The 22939-nt window shown below is 46.1% G+C and overlaps 1 protein-coding gene across 1 annotated transcript in view; it reads right to left on the bottom strand.

The window, feature by feature from the left end:
• The window catches only part of SCML4 (Scm polycomb group protein like 4), a 43616-nt gene extending 20843 nt beyond the window's left edge, over positions 1–22773 (bottom strand). Inside the window, exons 1-4 of the mRNA XM_065679134.1 lie at positions 22618–22773; positions 15091–15220; positions 12329–12529; positions 9221–9415 (exon numbers count right to left, since the gene is read on the bottom strand). Of these exons, the coding sequence (XP_065535206.1) occupies positions 9221–9415; positions 12329–12529; positions 15091–15220; positions 22618–22773 (682 nt within the window). The remainder of the gene's footprint in view (positions 1–9220; positions 9416–12328; positions 12530–15090; positions 15221–22617) is intronic.
• Positions 22774–22939: the final 166 nt, after the last annotated feature.

Below are 22939 nucleotides of genomic sequence, written 5' to 3'. Positions count from 1 at the left end.
TTGGCTGAACAAGGAGAGCATTACAGGGAGTGACATCTGGTTCGTGGCTGCAGTGCCAAGCTGCTCGTTGCTTGCCAAGGCAGAGTGGCATTGAGACACATCCCTGAGGAACCACAGCATCCCTGAGGCTGCTGCAGAGAGGCAGAGAGTGAGCAGGCAGCCCAGAGCATCCTCCTACAGCAGTTCAGGGCTGTCATGCCTGTGTTTTTCAGTTTATGGGATAACTTTTGCATGGGTTATAGGAACATGCAATTGCATCCACTGGGGAGAAAAAGGAGGGAGACACCAATCAGTCAGAACAGGAAAATGTAAATAAGCCTCATCCACTTGTGAATGTAGATATTATGAACACTGAAACCATGGTCACACTGTGGAGATAAAACCTGCAGTGAATTCTCTAGGGCTTAGTGTGAAGCTTTACTGCACCATGTATCATCTCACTGTGTCCTAGCTGCTAAAACATATTTTGCTGTAACTGGAATGCCAAATCCCCCAAGGAGAAGCTGCCAGTCAATTAACATCAAAAACCTGAATTTTTTAGAGAATTTTCCAAAATCCAATGTTGTCCTGATTGCAAGGACTTCAGCATAGGCAATTTTTTTTCATTATTTTAACAATTTCCCTTGAGTATTTGCAGCCCAGCTAACAGCCACATTGTGTTTAATGCAGTAGAACCAGGGAATGAAACCAGCTGGGAACAGATCAACACAGTTTTATTGTCCAAAATGAGTAAAAAGGTAGAGTAAATTCACAAGCTAGCTGCTGACAAATATATTATGTTTAATAATAAAAGGTGCTCATGTGTATGAATAACCCATAGATGATATATATATGTATAAACATATATATAAGTGCTTCGTGATGATTGAGTCTTGTGTCACAATGGAGAGATTTCAATTCTATCTTACAGCATAGGCAAATTGTTCAGGCACTGCATACCCATAAGTGAGGGCAAAGAAATTTCAAGGCATAGGGATCCAGCCTTTAGAAAAAGTCTTCCTTTAGCCTCTTCTTCCTGTTTTCAGACCTTCTCCTCCATTCTCTTCCCTTCTCTCTTGCCTTTACATTGTACCGAAGTGTACATCAGGAACGGGAGATTTGTCAGGGTTGTGTGGTTTTGTGTCTTCGCACAGCAATAGTTCTGCACTGGTAAAGGGAGATGGGAGAGGCTGCAATTGATCTTTCCTGTCTCCAGCTTCTAGCAGTACCTAGAGGGACTTTTCTATCCAGGTAGTTTATAATATACGCTGTATGCTTGTAAATCAGCACTGATATAAGTCACAAAAAGCTGTATACAGAATAGGCTAGGTGAAAATGACTGTGTTACTTGAAAATTTCAAGGTGTTATGTACTGGGGTTCTCTGTACTGATTTAGTGCATTTCTGTTCTGCTACCATCACAATGAATCTCCCTGAATTATATTGCTTAGTACTGGCTTAAAATATTTAACAGCAAATTTTTGTTTGAAAAACAAATAATTTGTCTACGGAAAAGTGCAGTAACTGCAAAATAAACTGTTTGCCCATTAATAACTAATAATCTCATCCAGAAATTAAATAGAACAAACACAAAGCATGAGCCTGTGCATGTGCTTATATGTAGGTATGAGGTCTTCCATAAAGTCTTTGCTTTGTTTCTCCCTGCCCAGTGCCGCAGCTCAGCTGGACTTTCTGGTATTTCTTCTGGGGTTCCTTCTGCCATATAAACACAACATAGCTGGGCCCTACAGCCTTAGTTCCCTTTCGCAAAACCTTACTTTTCCTGTCTTCTCTGCTGCTGCTTGTGACATCCCTGGCCAACCTCAGTCCCAGCAGCTAAGAACTCACCAGTTCCCCTTCCTCGGGTCTGTGAAAAACCCCTCCTTGTATCTATGACAAACCTGGTGGATCAGGCTGGCTAGCACACACGGCACTTGGATAGGTTTTCCACCATCAGTTCTGGCCTGTGACCTGCTGGTCTTGCTGCGTGAAATATGCATATATTGGATGGCAGGTATTTGTATCAATATTTAAAAAATTTAGGAATGCAAATTCCTGTTTCAACTTTAAGCTATTTAGAATCAAAGCCTGGATTCCCAACCTCAGTCACTTTCTAAAGGAATCATGTAGCTCTATGGGAAAGTCTTAACCTGCTAAAACAAAATTAAAGCCAAACCAGAGTTACATTCTAATGATTTACCTGACCAGGGCTCTAAAAGAGCATGCATGCTTCCTCCACGTGACTGTAGTACATGCAAAGCTTGAATTAAATGCTTATATCCAGGGGTATTTTTCTCTGTAGTGGATATCATCTCAGTCATCATGCTTCATGCATTTATGCCCATCATTTCATCCCCTTCCCTTATGCGTATGCTTTGATATGGAAAAACAAAGCATCTTTCCTACTTTGAACTTCATTTCATAGCTTAGCTCTCTCTTCTAACCTCCATGGCTGCAACCCAGGCAATCTCCAGCACTGTCAGTGCCTTTGCATGGCTCTGAGCACATCTTGGTCTGAAGGACAGAAGGGCCTTTGGGCTTCTCCTCATCCACTGCTGGGAGCAGAGTGCCTACACCCCCTCAGGGTAGCTTTTCAAAAGAGATGTATTTTCTTGCACCGTCTCAAGACTGGAGCTAATACAGCCCAGCAGAAGGTGGGAAGGAGGATTTCCCTTGGCCTGACTGCGGGAGGGATCTGGTGCTTCATTGCTTAGCATCCACAGGGAGATACAAATTCATAAACTTAAAGGAATAGAAAGGGACTCCTTATTTGGGGGTTAGCAAACAGTAATCACACATCTTAAAAGTCATAAGGGTCAATTTATCCAATTCCACCAACTCTGTGGAGTTCAGATAAATTATATCACAGACGAATTTCATCTCTTCCATCTACCTCTTCTTTTTCTTCCTGCCAGGATTTACCTCTTACCGTACATTTCATTAGTTTGTTCTGGTCTGGGTTCAAATCGCCTGAATGCTGTCTACTAACACCCTCACGAGCCCTTCCATAGGAACATTGCCTGACTGTCTCTTTCAACTTCCTGCTTTTAGTTCCTAATTCTTGTACCATTTTGAACTGTTCCTGTCCCTCCCTAGGTTTTTGAATGACAACGTGTGGCTTCAGCTGCAGCTACCTCTCTTTCTGTTCTGCCACAGTTATCACCTTGGATACCTCCTTTCAGAAAGCCTGTACTGGGGTTGGTGCTCCAGCTGCAGGCAGGACCCCAGTGTACAGGTCCTCAGTAGGATGCCCTGCCCTGGGGATGGCTGGGTCAGGTCCGGAAAGGGAGGAGGCATGCAGCCTGCTGATGGATGCATGGACTCCTGCGTACATGAAAGGAAGGAAGGAATGCCTGCAGCAATCCCATCCTTTCTGCTCTACTGCAGGTTCTGCCATCAATTCCAATACCCCAAAGACCAGACAAACTTTTTATATTATACTTTGATGTGGCTGGATGGCTTGTGCAGTTCCTCTGCTCCCTCTTTAAGAGTGACCTTAATATTTTATTTATTGTTTAAAGGATAATGTTCATGGTGAAGGAATATATGAGGCAATAAATGGCCTTTGCAGGTAATTAAATGCTGAAGAGAGCTGAAGCTATTGATGGCCATAAAAGCCATTTATTCTGAGTGTGCTGAAAAGCCAGGAGCACTGCTCCTCATAGCATGCAACAAGACAAGATTAAACAAGCCATGCTACTAGAAAGGGGAAAGACAACATTTTTCTTGCCCTCTTAGGGCTTGAAATTTCTGAGCTGCTGTTTATTTGGTGCTTGGAACAGAAAATATTGATTGTAATAATATGTGGTTTTCTATCCTGTTACTCTTTTTTCCTAGCTGTTGTAGAAGGGCTTTGCACATGGTGGCAAGAATTATTGCTCTCCTTGGACAGACGCTCAGATAGGGAAGGATGACTTGCCCTTACAGTCAATGGGAAAACCTCTGGCAAAATCCAGCTCACATCCTAGTGCCTTGCCTACTGGTCACAGTCTTATACTGTATTGCTATAGCACTTCTCGTACCAGTTTTCCAAGTGCTTGTAGATAGGAAGAGTCCACCTTCCTTATATACAGAAGCACTGATGTAGCACAGGGTACCTCTACCTCCTGCTGTGCTTCTGCTACATGTGGGGCACTGCCATGAGGAAAGGTGCTGTGGACAGTGGTAGGGGACACCATATGGTATCTCTGCATACAAGTTTGACTTGGCCATGATGAGGCAAGCAAGGCTGAGGACCTTATTCACAGGCCTGTCTGTCTTCCCACGAATGAAAGCAAGAATACAGGGTGGCCACAGGAGTCCTTGCATGAAGAAAGATTTGCTGCAGGTACATGCAGCCATGCTCTGCATGGATCACAGCAATTGTCTAACAGTACAAAATAACCAAAACCCAAGGTTCAGGACAGAAAGAGCAAGGAAAGGATTGACTGAAACTGAAAAGAAGATGCCTATTGAGTTTGATGTTTCCCACATAAGAGAATCTACTTCAATATCTTTGCCTACCATTAGGTTGGCAAGAAGCTTTATAGCAGACTTTATTTCCTCTGAAAAATAAGCATCTAATATGGCACAGGTGCATGTCAACAGTACGTAGGTGTTCCAGAAATGTCCCTTTCCCATGCTCACATCCACACCTCCGTAAGCTCAGCATGGGAGGACTTGTGAAAGCTGAAAACAGAGAGCATGAATGGAGGCACTTCACAGGATCTCTGTTAACTTCCCATCCATATAACCCCTGGCACATTTGACAGCATTTTATGCAGATGTCACCCAGACTTTGCCATCGTTTTAGTTTAAACTACACTGCCTCTGTCATGGAAAATTCTACTGTACAGGTCCAGAGATGCTTTGAACTCAGATGTTGTGGGAACAGGTAACATCTCAGGATTTGCTATAACGCAGACCTGAAGATGGGCACTTCCTGGATGACATCCTAGGAGTCATCCCACAGCTGCTACTCACAAAATGCTCTCATGAGCCAGAAAGTCCCCTCACAGCTGAGAAAGAGCCGTGGGGTATGTTCCCAGACGTGCCAAGACACAGCAGTGAAGCCACTGACACTGGCAGACAGCTGGAGACGGACCCTTGCCCCATGTTCAGAGCCACTGGGTACCAGCGCGAGAGGCATTGGCAGGGCAGGCAGAGTGTGGGGGTTCAGGTGCAGGGCAGGTAATGCGCAGCCAGCAAGGCTCATTGCAGAGACCGATGCTGCGTACAGCCCGGTGCATACATATAAAATATCATTATGAGTGATATGTGAGTGTATCAACAAATCCCACCTGTCTAGTACAAGGCCATTAGCATCTGGCAGTTTGCTGTGAGCACAGGTGAATAATGGCTTAGGGGCATGTGCTTCAGGGTGAGGTTAAAAGGTGACTCCTGTATGGTGTAAGTGGATTAATATGACTGGACATGATGCCGGCTTTTCCTTTCACTTCTGGCAGTGTAAATCAAGAGTAACTGCGCAGAAGTCAATACATGCATTAAATTCATTGGTACACAGGGGCTGAAAAGCACATGATTTTAAAAGAACATCTCGATTACAAGCTGGAGAACAGAAACAATGAAAAATGTGGCTGCTTTGCACGGCTTCCTGTGGTGCTCTATTATGGCCCTGCTCCTTCCATGAGAGCTCTATCCCAACAGGCGCCCTCACAGACTCATCTGTGAGAAGAGCTCCTACTGTCCTTCTTATTATTGCCACTACAGGGAAACCCCATCTCCATTCTGTGTAGCAGAGGTCCCCCCTTGTGCTGACCTTGCTGCAGAGAAGTGCTGGCTCGTGGGGAGGTGGAAGGAGATTTAGGCAATGCAGCATTAAACATAGACACAGTGGCTCAAGCCCCAATGCCTGAAACTAGAGTTAATACCACTGGTGGCAAAAAGCTGTTGAATACATCCTGATATGATGAACAGGAATATTATGTATCTGCCTGGCTCCAGCTGAGCGCAGCACGAAGGTGCTGTAGGTGGGTTTTCCAAAGCAGGACGTGGCTGCACAATGAAACCAGCCCCCAGCTCTTGAGCCTGTATACAGCAATGAAGGCAGTGGTTAGCTGGTGAAGCTGCTGAACTCCCCCAGCCACCCCCGGGCTCATGGATAGGTTTCGGCAGGGCAATCTGGGTTCACCAAATTGGGTACACCAGGTCAGTGGTCAGCAGGGTGCTGAAAGTATTCTCAAATCTTGTCTCACCATATTTCTGTTAACCTTTGATGGAAGGAGAGTCCCCTTTCGGGGCTGCCAGCTTAGAGAGCCACCTGAGCACCAGGCTGCTCTGGAAACAAACAGTGCTGCTCACCACAGCCTCCCTCACCCAGGCACCATCACCTCTCCCATGTCCCCACTTCAACAGGGAAGCACCCAAATGTCTGCAGGGCATGCTGACCGATGCTACGGCTCTCTGGCTAGCCAGCCAGTGGCTACCAGACCTCAGGGTGAGCAAGCTGGAGCCTGGTAGGGAGTTTTAATCCTGTGTATAACCGCTGCCCGCAGCTATTTTGCAACTGACATTCTCCACTGTACCACAGTGCTGCTGCTAATGGAGATATAAAAGCCCCCAAAGCCACTGCCTCTTCCCCCATCCCTCTCAAGAGAGGAGGAGAGCCCATGCCAGCACTAGCTCTGACTAGCCTGGGCTACCCAGCATATGCTACCTCCAGAGGGGGCTATTAATTGCCCCTCCTGCAGTGGGAGAGCCAGGGAGGAGAAGCTTTCCCTACATCCACATCTCCTGCCTAGTCTGGGGCAGAAGAAACTTTTGCCCTTTCCTCAGTGCCCGGGCAGAGCCAGTGGGAATGGTGTCAAGGACATGTTCATTGCAATTATATAAGGAAGGAGATGCTCAGAGTGTAAGAGCCACTGTACAAACTTTGGTCGTGGAGTTGCCTTCCATCACATACAGCCTTGCCATACAGAAGTAAATGCAAATGTAAATGCAAATTAAAATGCAAATGCAAATGCCAGGCCTCCTGGGCTGCACTCACTCAGTGCTACAGAAATCCCTTGACCTCTCAGAAACATTCAGGTTGCTGCAAATATCCTAGTCCAGAGTAAAAAAAAAGTATTGCTTTTCAGTCTGGGTTCCTGCCTTTCTTGCCCTGCCTGTAAGAGTGGCAGCTGCATATCTTTGCATAAAAAGGCTATTTCTGCACTGTGTGCACAGCCCACTCCCAGCTTTAGTGTGTAAAGCACACGATTAGGGTCTTCCTGGCAAACGGGTGATTCATGGGTGATTATTATGGACACTAAACCACCTTTCTCTCAGCTGCCAGCGTGTATCTGCCATTAAACTGAATGCATGAGAGAAGTGTGCTCCCCAGACACCCACAGCGTTGTTACTAAAAGAGAAGGAAAAATACTTTAAATCAGGAGGAAGCCTGCAGGTGCAGTGAAGGTTCTGGGCCATAACTTTGCATCTTTCTTTTTCCTAAACTAACTTTTGCCAGGTCTGTAGCAGAGCCCCAGGGCAGCTCTCTGGCCACTGATTGCAGATGGAGACTGCAGGCATGTCCCACATCCACAGGGTCTGCACAGGGCCAGCACCCTGTCCTAGCACACTGGGGTATGGGCAAGAAGGAAGCCCATGTGCACCATTCACCTGGGAGCCTAATGCTGCTCAGGGCAGGTGCTTCTCTGGACCACCACCATCCTTGGGTACATCTGCCCCATGCCACAGCCCCTCCAGGCTTCAGCCCACATCACCAAGCACTAAGGGACCTTGCTGGTGCCCACAGGCATTTTAAGCTAGGAGAAATGCTCCTGCAAGTAACAAAGCAAACCCCTTAGCAGTCATGACTCTCACTCAGTTTACTCTCATGGGTAGTGGGAGCAGATTGGGATCCAGGCTGAGTGCCAGGTAATGAAACTGCATTGCTGTGAGTGGCTCTCTCCCCTCTCCCAGAAAGAGGTCCCCTCAAGTGAAGGCAGACCGTGCTGCTTTGTAGGTGATCCTTAAAATGACCAGCATGCAAGCAGGGAAGCACATAGGGGACAGTGCTGGGGCAGAGCATACCCACTACATCTGATTTCCTATCTGTGCTGTGGTAACATCGAAGTTTGGGCTGGGGTCCATGCACTCACCCAGCCTCCCACCTCTTGCTGCAGCCAATGAGCCAAGGGAGTGCACAAGCAGTGGGGTCTGGGGAGCAGGGACAGGCAATGCTCTGTGATGGGTCTGTAAGCAGAGGAGGCTTCATAGGCAATGGGGATCCTTTAGTGTCTAATATGGTGGTAGAGCTGGGTGGAGAAATTTCCCCTCTACTTTCCCACCTGCCTGAAACTTGAAGCAACTTAATCCCTTTGAGACTTCTACTCTAGGGCCAGGTATGCTTGAGGAGGTGTCGTGGTTTAAACCCAACCACAAACCTCGTTCACTCACTCACCCCCTTCTTGCCCTCCCCTCTGCTCCTGGAGGGACAGAGAGGAGAATTGAAAAGAATGCAACTCCCACAGGTTGAGATAAGAACAGCCCAGTAACTAAGGTATAACACAAATCACTGCTGCTACCACCAATAATAATAATGATAAGGGAAATAACAAGGGAAGAGAATACAACACCTCAGCACCAGCCAACAGATAACTCGCCCCACTCCCCCCAGCCAAGCACCGACCGATACCTCCTCCAACCCTGCAGTCCCAGCCCTTCCAGGTAACTCCCCATTACATCCTGGGCATGCCGTGCTGTGGTATGGAATACCTCTTTGGCCAGTTTGGGTCAGGTGTCCTGTCTCTGCTTCCTCCCAGCCTCCCCTCCTCCCTGGCAGAGCATGAGGCTCAGAAAGTCCTTGGCCAGACCAAACATTTGAGCAGCAACTGAAAACATCGGCGTTATCAGCACCGTTCCCAGGCCAAAAGATCAAAACACAGCACTGTACTAGCTTCTAAGAAGGAGAAAAAATGGCTGCTACTGCTGAACGCAGGACAGGAGGGCAAAAGCTATGGGTAATAAGGACAATGGGATCATATGAGCCTTGTTTCCTTAGGAAAAGAGATAAAAGAAACAAAAAGATATAAAATAGTTTCATAAATTATCCCTATCACTGCTGGCGCTCCTCAACACAGTGGTTTTCACCCAAAAGCCTCTTCTATAGCCACAAGGGAAATACTGCAGAGCATCCCACTGCCTCCCTCTGCAAAGTTCCCACAGAGACCTGCAGTTCTCCAGCACGTACAACATAAGATCAAAAAGACAGTCATTTCTTCAGCCCTATTCAATCTTGAGCCCAAGCTGATCAACCCTACCTGCCTCCACCCGTCTGTTCTCATACGCCTCTGGGCTTTCCGACACGGCGTTGTATTGCTGGAAAGGCTGGTTGCTGAAGAGATTGTCACACAAGAGGCTGCGACAGAGCTTCTTCAGGAAGCGCAGGACATAGCCAATGCTGTTCACTACCAACACGTTCATGAGATGCTGCTTCCCCTCAAAAGAAGCTGAAACTGGAAAGCAAACAGGAACAATTCAATACCTGGGGATGCATGGCAGGTGAAAGAATGACAGCAGGGGAGAAGGTATCACACAAGTATTTGTATGCCTTAAAATATTTTACTTAATTAGCCCACCTGAAGAACAAAAAATATTGGAGGAGCTTAAGGAGCTGAGTTTGTGTGAGTGAGATCACCTTCCCCTTGGGACACGGAAAGATGCATGGCCAACAGCACAAGGATTTCTGATGCATGCATCCAACTGAAAACTGTACTGTACGATTGGAAGGAGGCAATTATTATACCTTGGTCTAAGGAAGGGGAAAGCGATCTGCCAATGATGGGCTATTGGGCTGACTTCAGCAATACACAAGGTTTTAAAAGATAATGGGGAGACAAGGAATAAAGACATGGCTGTGGATGAATAAAAGGTACCAGGGTCGTACTGAAGCAAGGACTACCAGCTTCCCCATGGATCTTTATTTATGGATTTAAGTGTATGTATAGGCAAGGGAAGGTTGGCAGCGGAATTCAGTAAAGTATGAGAAATTGTTCATCAGACTGGAAAGGATTGCATATGGAAGGTGGGTCAGGAGACAGCAACAGGCTCTGCTGGCAGGTAACCCCAAGCACTGGAGAGGAGCCGGCAGTAGTCTGTGCTGGCACAGAAAGAGTTTGTTGATGCTCTAAGCTAGAGGCATTATCAGTGAGGACTGGGAGATTGTACAGAAAGGACTGGCTGATCTTGAGCTCTGCAATAACAAAAAAGGGTGGAAAAAAATACCAGAAAATAGTTGGCAATCCATTATCTTTTTAAGGAGCTTCAACATGACCTGATGGGAGGAAAAGGATGGGACAGGCTCACCAGATGTCTATGAGCCTCCAAGGTGACACAGCGATGAGAAAGTCAGATATACTTCAAGAAAACATTGAATAAGGCAGTTCCAGGAGAAACAAGGGAGTGTCAATTCTACTGTATAAAGTCCTGGTGAAACCTTAGCTGGACTGACAGGCACCATACTGGTCATCTAGGCTTGAGAAGGGTGAATTCACAATTCACACTTGCAGATATGCACAGGCAGGCCACAGTGATGTTCAGGGAACAGAAAGTTTCCCTGTGGCACTGCAGCCATCACCATCTGTGGGAAGACACTTGCACTTCTTTCACTAATCCAGTGACCTTCCTCACAATGCAGAGAGAACCTGAGAGAAACTCTGCATTTCAGGCCTAGCAGGATGAAGACTGCTCTCTAGAAATACATCTAAGATTGAACTCAAGGGTGAGAGCAGAGCAACTGAAATTCCTGGACAAAGCTGTCAGGAAATATATTTAACCAGGAATCAAAAAGGGCATAGGTCCCAGACATCAGAGGGGTCAAAACAGACCCACCAGGATCAATTGTAGCAGGTCACGTTCAGGTATCCACAGGTTTTCAGGGAGGGCTACATGATCTGGCTGCCTGAGCTCCACCACCTGGAAGGTTTTTTCCAATCCTATAGCCTCCCGTCACTACTAATAAGTATAAATTGCAATGGTAGGTGTATAATGTTTGGGATACCTTCAGAGAATTCCTGCTGGCCTGAGCTGCTGTAAGGGACCATGCTTCACTGCCAGCTGAGCATCTGTGAGCCGAGCCGTGCGAAGACCAGAAGGCCCATGAGAAGACCCGTCTGTGCTGCTGCTGGGCTGGGACTGAGCTGCAAGCTCGAAGCCACACGATGACTGTGAGGCCATTCACCCCTCCTTGATGATTAGAAAAGGCATGAAGTTGGGAGAAATTCTGACCAGCTGCTTTTAGCTCAGGTACTTGAAGCTGAGCCAGCTCAGAGTAATTGAGACCAAGGGGTCTGGCAGGCTTGGTGCAAAAGGTGACTCTCCTGCTTGTAATGAAAATCATACACACAGCACAGAACCAGGCAAAAATGAAGCTTTGCACTAAATTGCTTCAGTCTTGTGTCCCTGTGAATAAATCTGGATCATTCTTAGAGTATTTCTGATGCCCCTTAGGGAAGGCGCACCTGTGATTAGGAAGAAGGAGAGGGAGGAAGCAGGATTTATATGCTGTATAGAGGTCCAGAGCCTGAGCTCCCACACAAGTGGGTCCCAGTGGCACAGCTGAGCTGCTTTGGTCTCTGCAAAACTGATTGGACTTGCAGTCCTTGGCTTTGTGTTCATGCCTGACTCACCAACTGCAGCTCACTGGAGAGTGTTGTTCCTATATTCCCATCATTGTTTCATTCCCACTGCATCCCTATGTGCTAAAACAATGTTGCAACACAGATATTTTACTGTGATTAAAAGAAAAATTCCTGCTCAGTCTGAGAGCCAGGCCAGGGGATTCAGTGTGGGACATGGGAGACTCATCAGGACACAGGAAGAAGTGTCGCTGTGGGAAGATGAGATGCCCCTGGGAAGTTCCCTCTGGGCTTTGATTCTCTCTGATATATTTGCATATTCCTGCTGCATGGGGAATTTGCAATTACTGCAGCTGAGAGCGGATTTGGTTCATGAGTTCAAGGCAGAGGACACACCAACAGCTGAGCTCTGTGCAAGTTTTCCTTTAGAACATGTGGTGGCAACGTGTGGCATGGAGCGGGCTTGCAATACTGCTCGTCCATGTATGGCTGCATGAAAACCTCAGCTCACAGGCTTGGCCTCAGCACTGTTGCAAAGAGTGGTAAGAGCAGGACTCTGGAGCTAGCCCTATTTCACCCCTAAATCACTGCTGCAATGCGCTTTACCAATATACTTTCCTCTGACACTGAGGCAATTCCTGCAGCAGCTCATTTTACAAAGCTCTAAGTGATGTTCAAAAGCTGGCTGCCAGCTGATGTGACTGGGACAGGTAGGACAGTCAGGACTTGGGATCGGGTGAAGATGTCGAGCACATTCCAACTGGCCCCACACCCCTTGCAAAAATGCTTTACCTGACACTGTCTCTCCTCCGTAGCCCTGCTTGATGAGTGAGAAGACCGCCTTTTGCTGGAGCGCGCAGTCGATGCAGGCCTGCACAGCCTGCTGCAGGGCTGCGGATGGTCTCTCTGGCCCAAAGTGCTCCGGGAGCTGCTGCACTTTTTTTCTGTCAAGGTACGGCCCCAGGTTTGCTTGTTTGTTGACATAAATGCAGACTGCAGGCACAAAATCCCAACAAGGTTATTGCAAAATGGCCCTGAGACCATCCTAGCAAATACATTTCTATATATTTCACAAGCTCTTCCATTCATTGGTGAATTGTGACCATTTGCCACGGCACAGCCAGGCTTCCTGGCACTGATCAACCATTGCTTAAGTGAAGTGAGCTGAGTTCACCGAGTTCAGCTGAGTCTTGTTCAGTGTCGCGGGTGAGGATAAGCTACATGCAACTAAAGAAGCCCTTGTGCATGCCTGGGGTCTGCTCTCTTGCAGACTACCTTGTCCTTGCAGCTGATGACCAGAAAAAGGTGCCCAGGGAGTGCAGGACAGTGACTAGCAAGGCTGACTATAGAGCAATGGACAAACTCCAGCCTGAGGTGTGTTTTTAGACTGGTTCATTGAGGGGGCCTCTGAGAAGCACTGGTCTGAGGTGAGTTTTGGGAAACTTTCATTCGTTGCTGCTCCTGACCTTAATGCAGCTGTAATTTCTGGAGGGCTATGCTGTGCTGGGCTGTGCTGCATGGTGTGATGACAGAGACCCTAGTCTTTGGGAGCTTCCTGACCCTCCATGTCCAACCCAGCAATCTGCAAACTGCATCACCTTGAGGGAAACTGTACATCGCGTATAATGTTAAACCCCCATTTGGTACCACAGCCACCTGACTGCGCTGCGCAGGGGGTCTGCAAAAGGATACCTCATCCTCCCTGCAGCCAAGCCCTGCATGGCTTCTCTCATATGCCACTGCCTGCAAAGGCAGCTTTTCTACATGCCATCAGGCCTGCCAACAGTAGCCAGACAATCAGTGTTCTCTTCCTAGCATGAACTTATTTTAAGCTTGGCTAAGACTAAGTGCATCTTGGAGGAAGCAGAGAGAACGCTGTGGTAACTAAGGCCGACTAAGACATAGCCTAGAGTCAGGCTAAAGTGAGACATATTATAATAGCTGGCTGAGTGTGCTCAAGCTGTCATCTCTCAAACAATACAACATTATCCTCTGACAGAAATCAGATATGTGACGAAGAAAAACCATCAAGCAGAGTGGAGGACATGATGACAGCTGTGTTAAGTTGGAAATAATTTACAGTTTGTATCACCATAATGAAAATCTACTGCGACTGTCGCAGTGCACTCTGCTACCCCATCTCTCACTGAACAGCAGAAGGGGCTTTAGCAGTATATCCTGGGTGAACAGGAGGATTATAGCAATCATACTTATCATTACATAGCACTTTACACCTTCCAAGTGCCAAACAAACAAAGGGAAAATGCACCAGAAGACAGCAGTAGCATGCATGAATTGCAGGAGGCTGTCAGGGTGCAGCTTTCCTGGTGTGCCACCATACCAAACCTCACCAAATCTGCAGGATATGGCTTCTGCTGTGACAAGCCACTGGTTTTGCCTGGGGCTCAGCTGCAGGAGGGACTATGCAGCCTGCAGGAAATGTGCGGGGAACCTTGTGGGGGAATGGGGACCCTTGTGGTCCTTTCCGTGCAGATGGGGAGGTAAAAGTTGGCTTGAGCCTGTCTCTGCTTCCTGCAGCTCCTGCTCTGCTGGGAGCCTACGCACACCATTGGGAAGGTGCTGGGAGAAAAAGTGCCAGCGGCACAAGGAAAGACAGATGGAGGTGTGGGGCGCTGCGTCCCCAGAACCCAAAATGATGCATAGAACCTCTGCCTTTGTGGCCACTCCGTCAATGTGGTGGGGCTCTTGGATTGTGCCTCTTTGCTCCCCCCAAAAAACAGCACTGGGCACACTCCTCAGGGCAGCACTATGAAACACCACTCAGCTGATGTTTGCCAAGTGTGTTGCAGTGTTAGCATGTGAAGGGGTAAATGAGAATAAAATGTATTATTGTCATCATCGTCACTACATTTAGTATCATTCTGCTACCAGAGCAGATGGAAAACTTCTCCTCTGTGCATCCCAGCTAAGAAATAATGGGATTTATGCGTTGTGTTTAGATTCTAATGTTATCTAACCCATTTATCTGCTGAAGTCTCAGGGTAAATCAACTGTCTTGTTGATTTTCTTCTCATCTACATCAGTTTAAAGACATTGACCTATGTTACTTCCAGTAATCTAAGCAAAATAAAAAAGAATAAAGCTGTGTTTTCCCAGTCTACACTCAGAAATGACCAGGCCTGCTGCTGTGATAAGACATTGGGGTTTATATGTGCTGGTAACCCTGCCTACCATCAGACCGTGGCTCCTCTGTCCTTCTTCTCCCCAGAGCTGTACGAGATGCTTCGTGTTCACACTAGGTTTTAGTCTGGTCATTGCAACAAGTTTGGTGGGGTGAGATCTGGGTATAAAATTGTAGCACTCATGGGGTGTTGATGTCTACATTTCAAGAGGAATGGATCTGACATCTTCACTAAACTCGACACATGGCAGTCAAAATACAGTCTTGCATGGCATCTCTTTTCTTTGTCACTGATCTAATGTGCAAACCCCCCATTTTCATGAGCTCTGGCTATTCTGGAAAGCACAGCATCTGTCTGCCAGCCCTTGGTTCCTGCTCACCCCATGGCCAAGGAGCACTTAAGGCTGGGTACCTGTGAGAGCCTGTGGTGTGGCGGAGTTAGGTATCGTAGCTGCATCCTGGGGGATTGAACTAATATCCGGCTCTGGTGTGCTTCTTGGCGGAGAGATTGCTAAGGGAGTCATCAGGACACGAGACTTCAGCTGCAAAAAATAACCGGTTGGGTAATGAAAGTATACATAAAATATTCCAATTTTATTCCATCTATGTCACGCCCCATGAACTCCCACTCATTAGCAATCTGCTATTGCATCACTTTCTCCAGGCCACGAGCATCCGTTCTGCTCCTGGGAGGATACTGGAGCCTAAAGCCTGACTGATTTGCAGCAGACAGCAATGCCTTAAGTTACAGGATGCAAATATTATGCCAGCCCCCAGGTAGTTATTTACACCTGAGAAAACTGGGTCTAACACTAACAAATCAGCACAATGGCATATCACAACCCTTTTCATGTGGGTGTAAACTGGTTTCCACAACTCAGAAACACGGAGTCTTTAACTACACCATAATTTAGGGCCAAATTCTGCTCTTGGTTACAGGGGTGCAAATCTTGTGTAAATCCAGTGGAACCAAAGGCCTACTTTGGGCCGACACGTATGTAAATAAGCTAGGACCATGGTCCATAGTGTGTTATCACCAGGGAGTAAATACAAACTTCTGCACTATGGCACCCTGTAATCTGTGTGACCTGCAGCCCAACTTGGGAAGTGAAACACAATGGAAATTTATGGTGCAATATCATTACATCTTTACACTGCTGGTACCTGGCAACCTCTCAACAGTCAGGTGATGATCAGGTCCTCCTAGTTACAAAGGGCTGACATGACAGATGTGACCTGAAGGTACCACCCTTGCTTTTCCTTTCACTCTGAAGGGAAGTGGGCAGAAAGCAGAAAGCCAAGCACAGAGCTGGCTGGTTTATATATTTACATATACTACACCAAGCTGTTCTTCTGGAAGGTGATTTTATTTTTGTTGCTGTTTTTCAGTGGCCAAAGGTAAAAATGCTAGAAGTGACAAGCATAAGAATGAAAAGGAATTTTTAGCCCTGTTAAATTTGTAGAGTATTGCTTCTCTCACAGCATACAGCCAAACAGAGAATAATGTACAAAGTACATTTTAGGTAGAAATTAAGCCATACCACTACCTACAAACCAGATCTTGAGCAGGTCCTGGTACAGAGTAGAAGTTATTTTGGATAAAGATTGATGTTGTCCATGGTTATGATTACAACTGTCTAAAATAATGGCCATAGTTTCAGTGTAATGGTAAAATCAGAAAGATAGAGAAGGGAGAGGGAAGGCTGTTGCACTTAGTGCCTCCCAAGTGAGTTTTTAATCATTAAATCTTTAGGAGTTTGGATCATTCCTCAGTTACTGGCTTATCCCAGCAAGGGCTTCACAAAGAGAGAATTCATGGTCTCTCTTGGTTTTGGTAGCAGGCTAGCCTGTGCTGGGATGGTACCCGTCAAAATAAAGAAAGAGGCCATCTTTGCTAAGGTAGGTGTAATTTTTGCCTGCCTGAACTTCCTTAAGCCCTTCCTGAACTTGCTGCTTTACGCAACATAGAGTTTCCCTCTGAGAAGCCTCTGTGGAAAGGTGGGCATTATAAGCCCAAATGGAAATGAAAGCTGGCTCTTTATCCTGACACCATCCCCTTGTGGGCACTGTTCAGTGCCTGGGGCATAGGATGTATCCCACCTGTCTCAGAAGTGAGACCACCTCCACATAGTGCCACTACCTGCTTTCCCCTGGCATGGGCTAAATCCCTTTAGATCTAGCCTGGACAAGGGAGAAAGTGTTCAGTAAGCGAATCTAGGGCAAACTATGGATTTGGTCTCCTGCTGTGTGGCAGCATAGGGTATTAGAGGCCCTGAGCCAGCCCCTGCCTAGTAACAGTCCTCACCTGCCTGTGTTGTCTTGTTTTCGTAGGGTTGTCTTGCCTTCAGATTGGGATCAGGAAAGATGAGTAGCAAAATGCTGTCAGCTTGTTTTCCAAGCAATTAAAATAAAAGGGAGGAAAATAGTGTTTCAGAAATCAGGGTCCCCCTTCCAATTTGGGGTTTACCCCGTGTGAAAAGGTGAGAAGCAGCACGACTTTATATATTCTGCAGCAACATGTTGATGACTCACTTTTCTGTGATGAAGTGGGGCTGGCACTGTGAAACTTTGGGTAGCTCCTATGCCAGGTTTCTGGGCTTGCGTTTGATTGTACACATATATACATATATAATAAATGCATATATACATACATGTGTTTGTATGTAGTATATACAGATATAAAAATATAATCACTTCTATGGTGATGTACATATATACTTGTGCATATATCTATGTGTACATATACATAAATATATATATATGCATTCACACATGAACACATCTATATAGATGCTATTTTGGAGACAGCACACCTAATAACTTCTGTTTCACTTGCATGTTGTCTCCTTGACATCCTCACCTGCTCACAGCCCTTTGGCCCCAAACACAGGTGCACAAGTCCCCTCTCCAGCCCTTGAGCCTCATGCACTGTGTGAGTATGCACTGCCCCACCAGCACCATCAGCCCAGTGGATGTGGGACTGTGCCCAGTAGACCTCTTTATCTGCCTGTTCCCTGGCTTTTGAAGGCCCAGGCAGGCTTATGTTCTACAGCAAAGAAACAGAGGTCAAGACTTTTGCAAACTCTCTAGCTTGGAAGCCTCTTCTTGGCAGTTTGCTGTTTTAGCAAGCAGTTTACTGCAATCTTAATTGCAATGGTATGTGCCGTACAGCCTCTGGATACAGATAAATTCCATTTTATTAGGGGCAGCAGAGAATGTGCCTTCATTAGATTAAAATGAAACAGTACCTGATTACAGGAGACAGTACACTAGAAAATACGGCTTAAATACCTCCTGGCCACTGAAACCTTGAGTAGTCCCTGAATATCACAAAGTGCAAATCTCAAAGCATTTCTTTTAAAGATGTCTTTTCTTGGACTGATTCTTCTCTATCAAGAAGCCAACCCATCCAACCGGTTGACTGATTGAGAGCTTGGCAGTAGAGAGCACATACACATGAAAGTGAAAAAAAGTGGTGAAGAAGAGAGTTGAGAGAGAAAAGGAGACAGGGAAAATGTGTCAGAGCACTTCGGGAAATCCTCACAGCAAGGCATTCAAATCAGTTTTTGAATATAAAATGTCATAAATTTTAATATGCACAGCATGAGATATAAAAGGCAATGGCTGCTTTAAAACAAGATGTATAACCAACACCCCCCACTCTCATGGACCTTCTACTATGGAAAAGAGATGAGAGAAAGCTGGTCAGGGCTTTAGAGTAGGAAATAAATGTGTCTGTTTCACCAAAGTCACAGTACGTTAGATGTAGAGAGATCATGGGCTCTTGTGCCATTGATGCCAGCTGCAGGCTTGTCTGAGTATGCAGTGGCCATGTACAGGGAGGACTCTTGAATTCTGGAGTTTCTGTTCTGGCCTGCACACCCTTTTGGAGCAGCCAGGATTCATCTAGCTGGTATTTCTGTCATCCCGCACCAGAAAAAGTGAAAGAGGGTGAAGAACATTTCCCAGATGATAACTTTTTTTTTCCCTCTGAACAAGTTCTCTTCCAGATTGTATGATAAAACGCACAGGAAAGGAACAAGGCAAACCATGACGCAAACTTTCCCTGTACTTTTCTTAAACCACTTACATCCTGGTTGTCCCTTGTCCTGGTAAAACATTTCTTAGAAAAGGCTGAGTTTCACCCCGTCCCCATGGGTCTTTCCAGCCAGGAAGAGAAAAACACCTCCATCCCCTGCAGATGTGCACCAAGCCTGAGCCAGCTGGGTCCTGCCCCAGGATGGATGGGCAGAAAGGTGCCATTAAACCTACACCAGGAAAGCACAGAGCTTCCAAGTACATATTCTGAGGTCCTTGGCTATACCTCCCACTCTCTGTGCATTTGGCTGGGGTTAGGGAGGTTCAGTGTGAGGAAAGTCAGGGCTCAGCTCAGTCCCTGGGGCAGAGAGGGGTCAGCTCTGTGCTGGCAAAGGCAAAACACAGTCCAAGGTCTTTACCGCCTTTTCTCCTTGTGTCATGCAATACCTTTCTTCCACACAGCAAATGATGCAGGGGAGTCTGCATGTAGCCTCCTACATCCCCTAAGTGTTTTGCAGTGAATGAGGCAGGTAACCTTAAAAGAAGCTTATGCAACCTTGAAATCCAAGGCTGTATCACAGGGCAGATGAATAATCAAAGGCGTTTTAAAGTTGTCTGTACAATCTCAGTCCCAGTGTATCTGAATCCTGAGTGGTTATTTGTCATCATTAATAGTGACTTCTAAGGCAGCAAGGAAGCCTATGCCCTGTAATGGAAATTGTCACTTCACACACTGTCCTGCACAGGGTGGCTCTTGCTGCCCAACCTGCCTGGCAGGAGCCTGCAAGGTCCTGGCTGACTGCTCATCCCAGGCTTGGGCTGGAGCCACTTCCCCAGGCAGAAGCTGCTTTGGTAGGAGCAACACAGGAACAAATTGCCCTCGGGCTGCTCGGGTGGGGCCATCGCTTTGTTGCCCTCTGAGTGGTCTTTGTTGCCGTGCTGCCCCATGTGAGTGCCAGTTCAATGTCCTCTAGCACCACAAATCCCCCCATGAGGCTAACTAAGCCTTCCCTCATACACGCTTTTCCAGGCAGCCCTTTGAGGCTGCCCCTCACTTACAGCCAAGGAAATAAAACTTGGCTATACCTACTAACCTACCAGAATAGAACTTTTCCTAGAGATTTAGACAGTCAGAAAGAATATTGTATTTAGGGGAAAATGTAGCATTTTCTGGCAAATAGCTCTGCATCAGATACAAAACAGTTTTGGGGAAAACAGCTGACAAACTTTTATAACCAAAGCTGTGATAAAATAAACAGGATAGCGAGGAAAGGACTTTACGTGGTGGTGAAGCGTGATGAAATGTCATTTTAGGAAGACACAGATATTTGCTTTAATATCAATGAAAACAGGCAATGGGTCATCTGGCTATAAAGAGCATGTGATTAAAAATGTCTGTTATTCACATCTTGGTCAAAATATATTTAAATCTAGGCTGTAAAACCCTAGTTTGCTAAAACTTCAGAAGTATTTTTCCATCTGCTCTGTAATAATCCAGCTATCTGGTTGCTATAAAGAATTTGGTTGTCTGCCATTTGGGCAGGGAGTCATTTTTTAAAATGCATTTAAGTCTCATGGTATCTGAAAGCCATACAATTAGCAAGCTAATTAAATCAAGCTAGAGTTCCCTGTCAAAAAAAATGTAATCTTCTCCTTGCTCTGGGGGAGAGGTTTTGTTGGAGAGGGGTTCACTTCAGCTGAGCGCACAGCGTGCAAAGGCACATGACAGAAAACGTCACCTCGGTGTACAAATCCTATAGTGCAAATAAACAGCACCAGGCCAGATACCACTGATGCTACAGCTCACGAGTGTCAGCTCCAGAAATTTAAGCCATCAGGTATAAAAGGATGCCTTTTCACTCACCATCAATCACCAAGAGCTGACATCATCCCAGTTTCACTGCCTAATGAGGGATGCTGTCACCTCCCCACTAAGTCCCTATAGATGGGGAGGAGGCTTGTGGTACCCAGCTTGGGGAAAAGCTTCCCTCCAGAAGAAAAAGGGGAAACAGTAATAACGTTGCTAGCTATGTCTAAAGCTCAATGTTGCTGCAACATTTTAGGCAATTTTAAGTCTCCCTTTCTGCTTCTCCCACTTACAAATCTATGGTGATTGGTGAAAAGCTTTTTTACAGGTGCATTTGGGGTGGAACAGAACATACTCCCCAGCAGGTTTTTTTGGTTTGTGATGGGGTTTTTTTTCCCAAAAATATCAAATCAAATGTAAATGCAGGAGTAAGAAATGGGGTCTGCAAGACAAGCAGGGGCAGAAGAGATGGGTATGCTAAAACTCCACATGCAAAGTCATTGTGGTGTTTGGCAAATCATTTAATCATCTCAAGGACTCAACTTCACCACATCTCCGAAGTATTATTATCCCGGACTTGGATGGTTTTGATCTAAAGAGCCTACAAGTGACCCAGCTTTCCTGATAATACTATAAATTATTACTTGTAGTAAATAAAGTACAAAAAATATAATAAATAATAAACTTGCAAAAACAAATACCTCAAGTAAAACAATTCAGATGTTTCTGTCCCAGAGTTATAACCTAATACTAAAGTGAAAAATAATAAGTCTTTTCATATCTCACATTTAACACTAGAATATTTGCCCCAGTCTTAGCTTGGACATGCAGTTCTATTATGGGCTACAGCTATAAAACTGTGGTAATCTCAGGAGGGACACCTGAGCCTGCTGACAGGTTGGCCCTGCTTGACCACTGCTGTTTTTATCATTCCCGTTTCCAAAGTTAAGGCTTTTCAGAAGAAATGGGAAACTGCAGCTGGGACTGTTCCTTAGCTATGCAAGGTCTGTTTTTGGCACACACTGAAACACACTTCAAAATGTGCCCCCATAGAAGAAAGGGGTTGTCTGATGAAGAAGAAAGCGTGGAAAGATGCAGCAGAATGCAAAGGATGAGGAGAAAGCATTAAGGGCTGAGGTACTGATGTGTACTGCAGTAGGTGTTGCACAGGGAGACCAGGATGGAAATGATGGAAATGGGATGCAGAGGGGTTGCCTGGAAAAGAGAAAGGGAGGATGGAGAATAGAAGCTGGAGGATAGCAGGAAGAAGAAGGTTCGGCAGGAGGTGAAAAGGAGGGAAGGGCAACAATTAGGGTACCCTGCCCTAGATAAGCCCAAACCTAAGGAGCTGAGACATTTGGTCCCTGTGCCCAGAGCTTGGCCATGAACAAGGAGAGACCTAGGGAAGAGCTGGACAACAAGCAGAGTAAGACCTTCTCCAGGGAAGGCTGAGGCAGGCCCTGTGTATACATCACTCACGTTACTCGCTCCTCTGTTTTGACATCAATAACTTAAGCTGCTATTATTTTCTAACAGTCTGCAATTTGCCCTCCTTGTGTAACAGACAGTACACCCTCCACTTGGGGTCACATTGAGAGATGGGCATGATTTTCCCCCAGAATGAGGAGACAAATAATCAAAACTGCCTTTCCCTCAGCAAGCGAAATCTCCCCACTTTCTAAGATGTCCATTTTTTTCTGACATTAACTTTATTTTCTCTTTTATTCCGCTCTCACATATTCCTTTCCTTTTTCCTTTCATTTTGTTTCATTTCTAATCACTGTTAGAGAAGGAAAAAAGTGATAAATCAGAAACACTCTGCAGAAGGTGCGCAGCCATCTCACACAACACTGGGGAACAGGTTATTTTCAAATAACACAAATTAAAATAACCATACACTTTACAAAAATAGATTCCCTCTTTTCTACCAGCTCAGGGAGAAGAGAAACCAGCTACTTTTACTTTTTTTTTTTGCATTGCTTTCCAGCACTCATACAACTTTCCCTCCATGCCTGCATTTCACCTGAAACTCTAACAGAAAATGTGTTAACACCAGCAGGAGGTGGAGAAGGAGTGTGAAAATCATGTACCTACCTTGTACCCCGGCTTCCTCCCTCTCTTCTTTGGAATCTTCACGACTGGCAAAGCAGCGGCCGGTGTGGAGTACAGGTTGTGAACAGCCACTTTGATGGGTGCCGGCTGGAGCGGGGGCCGCCCTCGCTTCCTCCCCGCTATTCGGGGGGACTGCATCTCCTCTGGGGCCAGGCTGGCGGGCAGGCACGGCAGGTGGCTCATCTGCCCTGGGGCTGCCCGGCAACCAGAAGAGAGAAGACAAAAAAGGAAGAAAAGGAGGTTTTTACCAAGTTTTTACCGTAGGTTTTTCATATGAAGGAAGTTTTCTCATGCTGTCGTTTTC

Source organism: Lathamus discolor, chromosome 5, assembly GCF_037157495.1.
Source record: "Lathamus discolor isolate bLatDis1 chromosome 5, bLatDis1.hap1, whole genome shotgun sequence".
In the NCBI taxonomy this organism is placed as follows: Eukaryota; Metazoa; Chordata; class Aves; order Psittaciformes; family Psittacidae; genus Lathamus; species Lathamus discolor.
The sequence above is the reverse complement of the archived record's forward strand: the minus strand, read 5'-3'. Positions and strand labels throughout refer to the sequence as shown.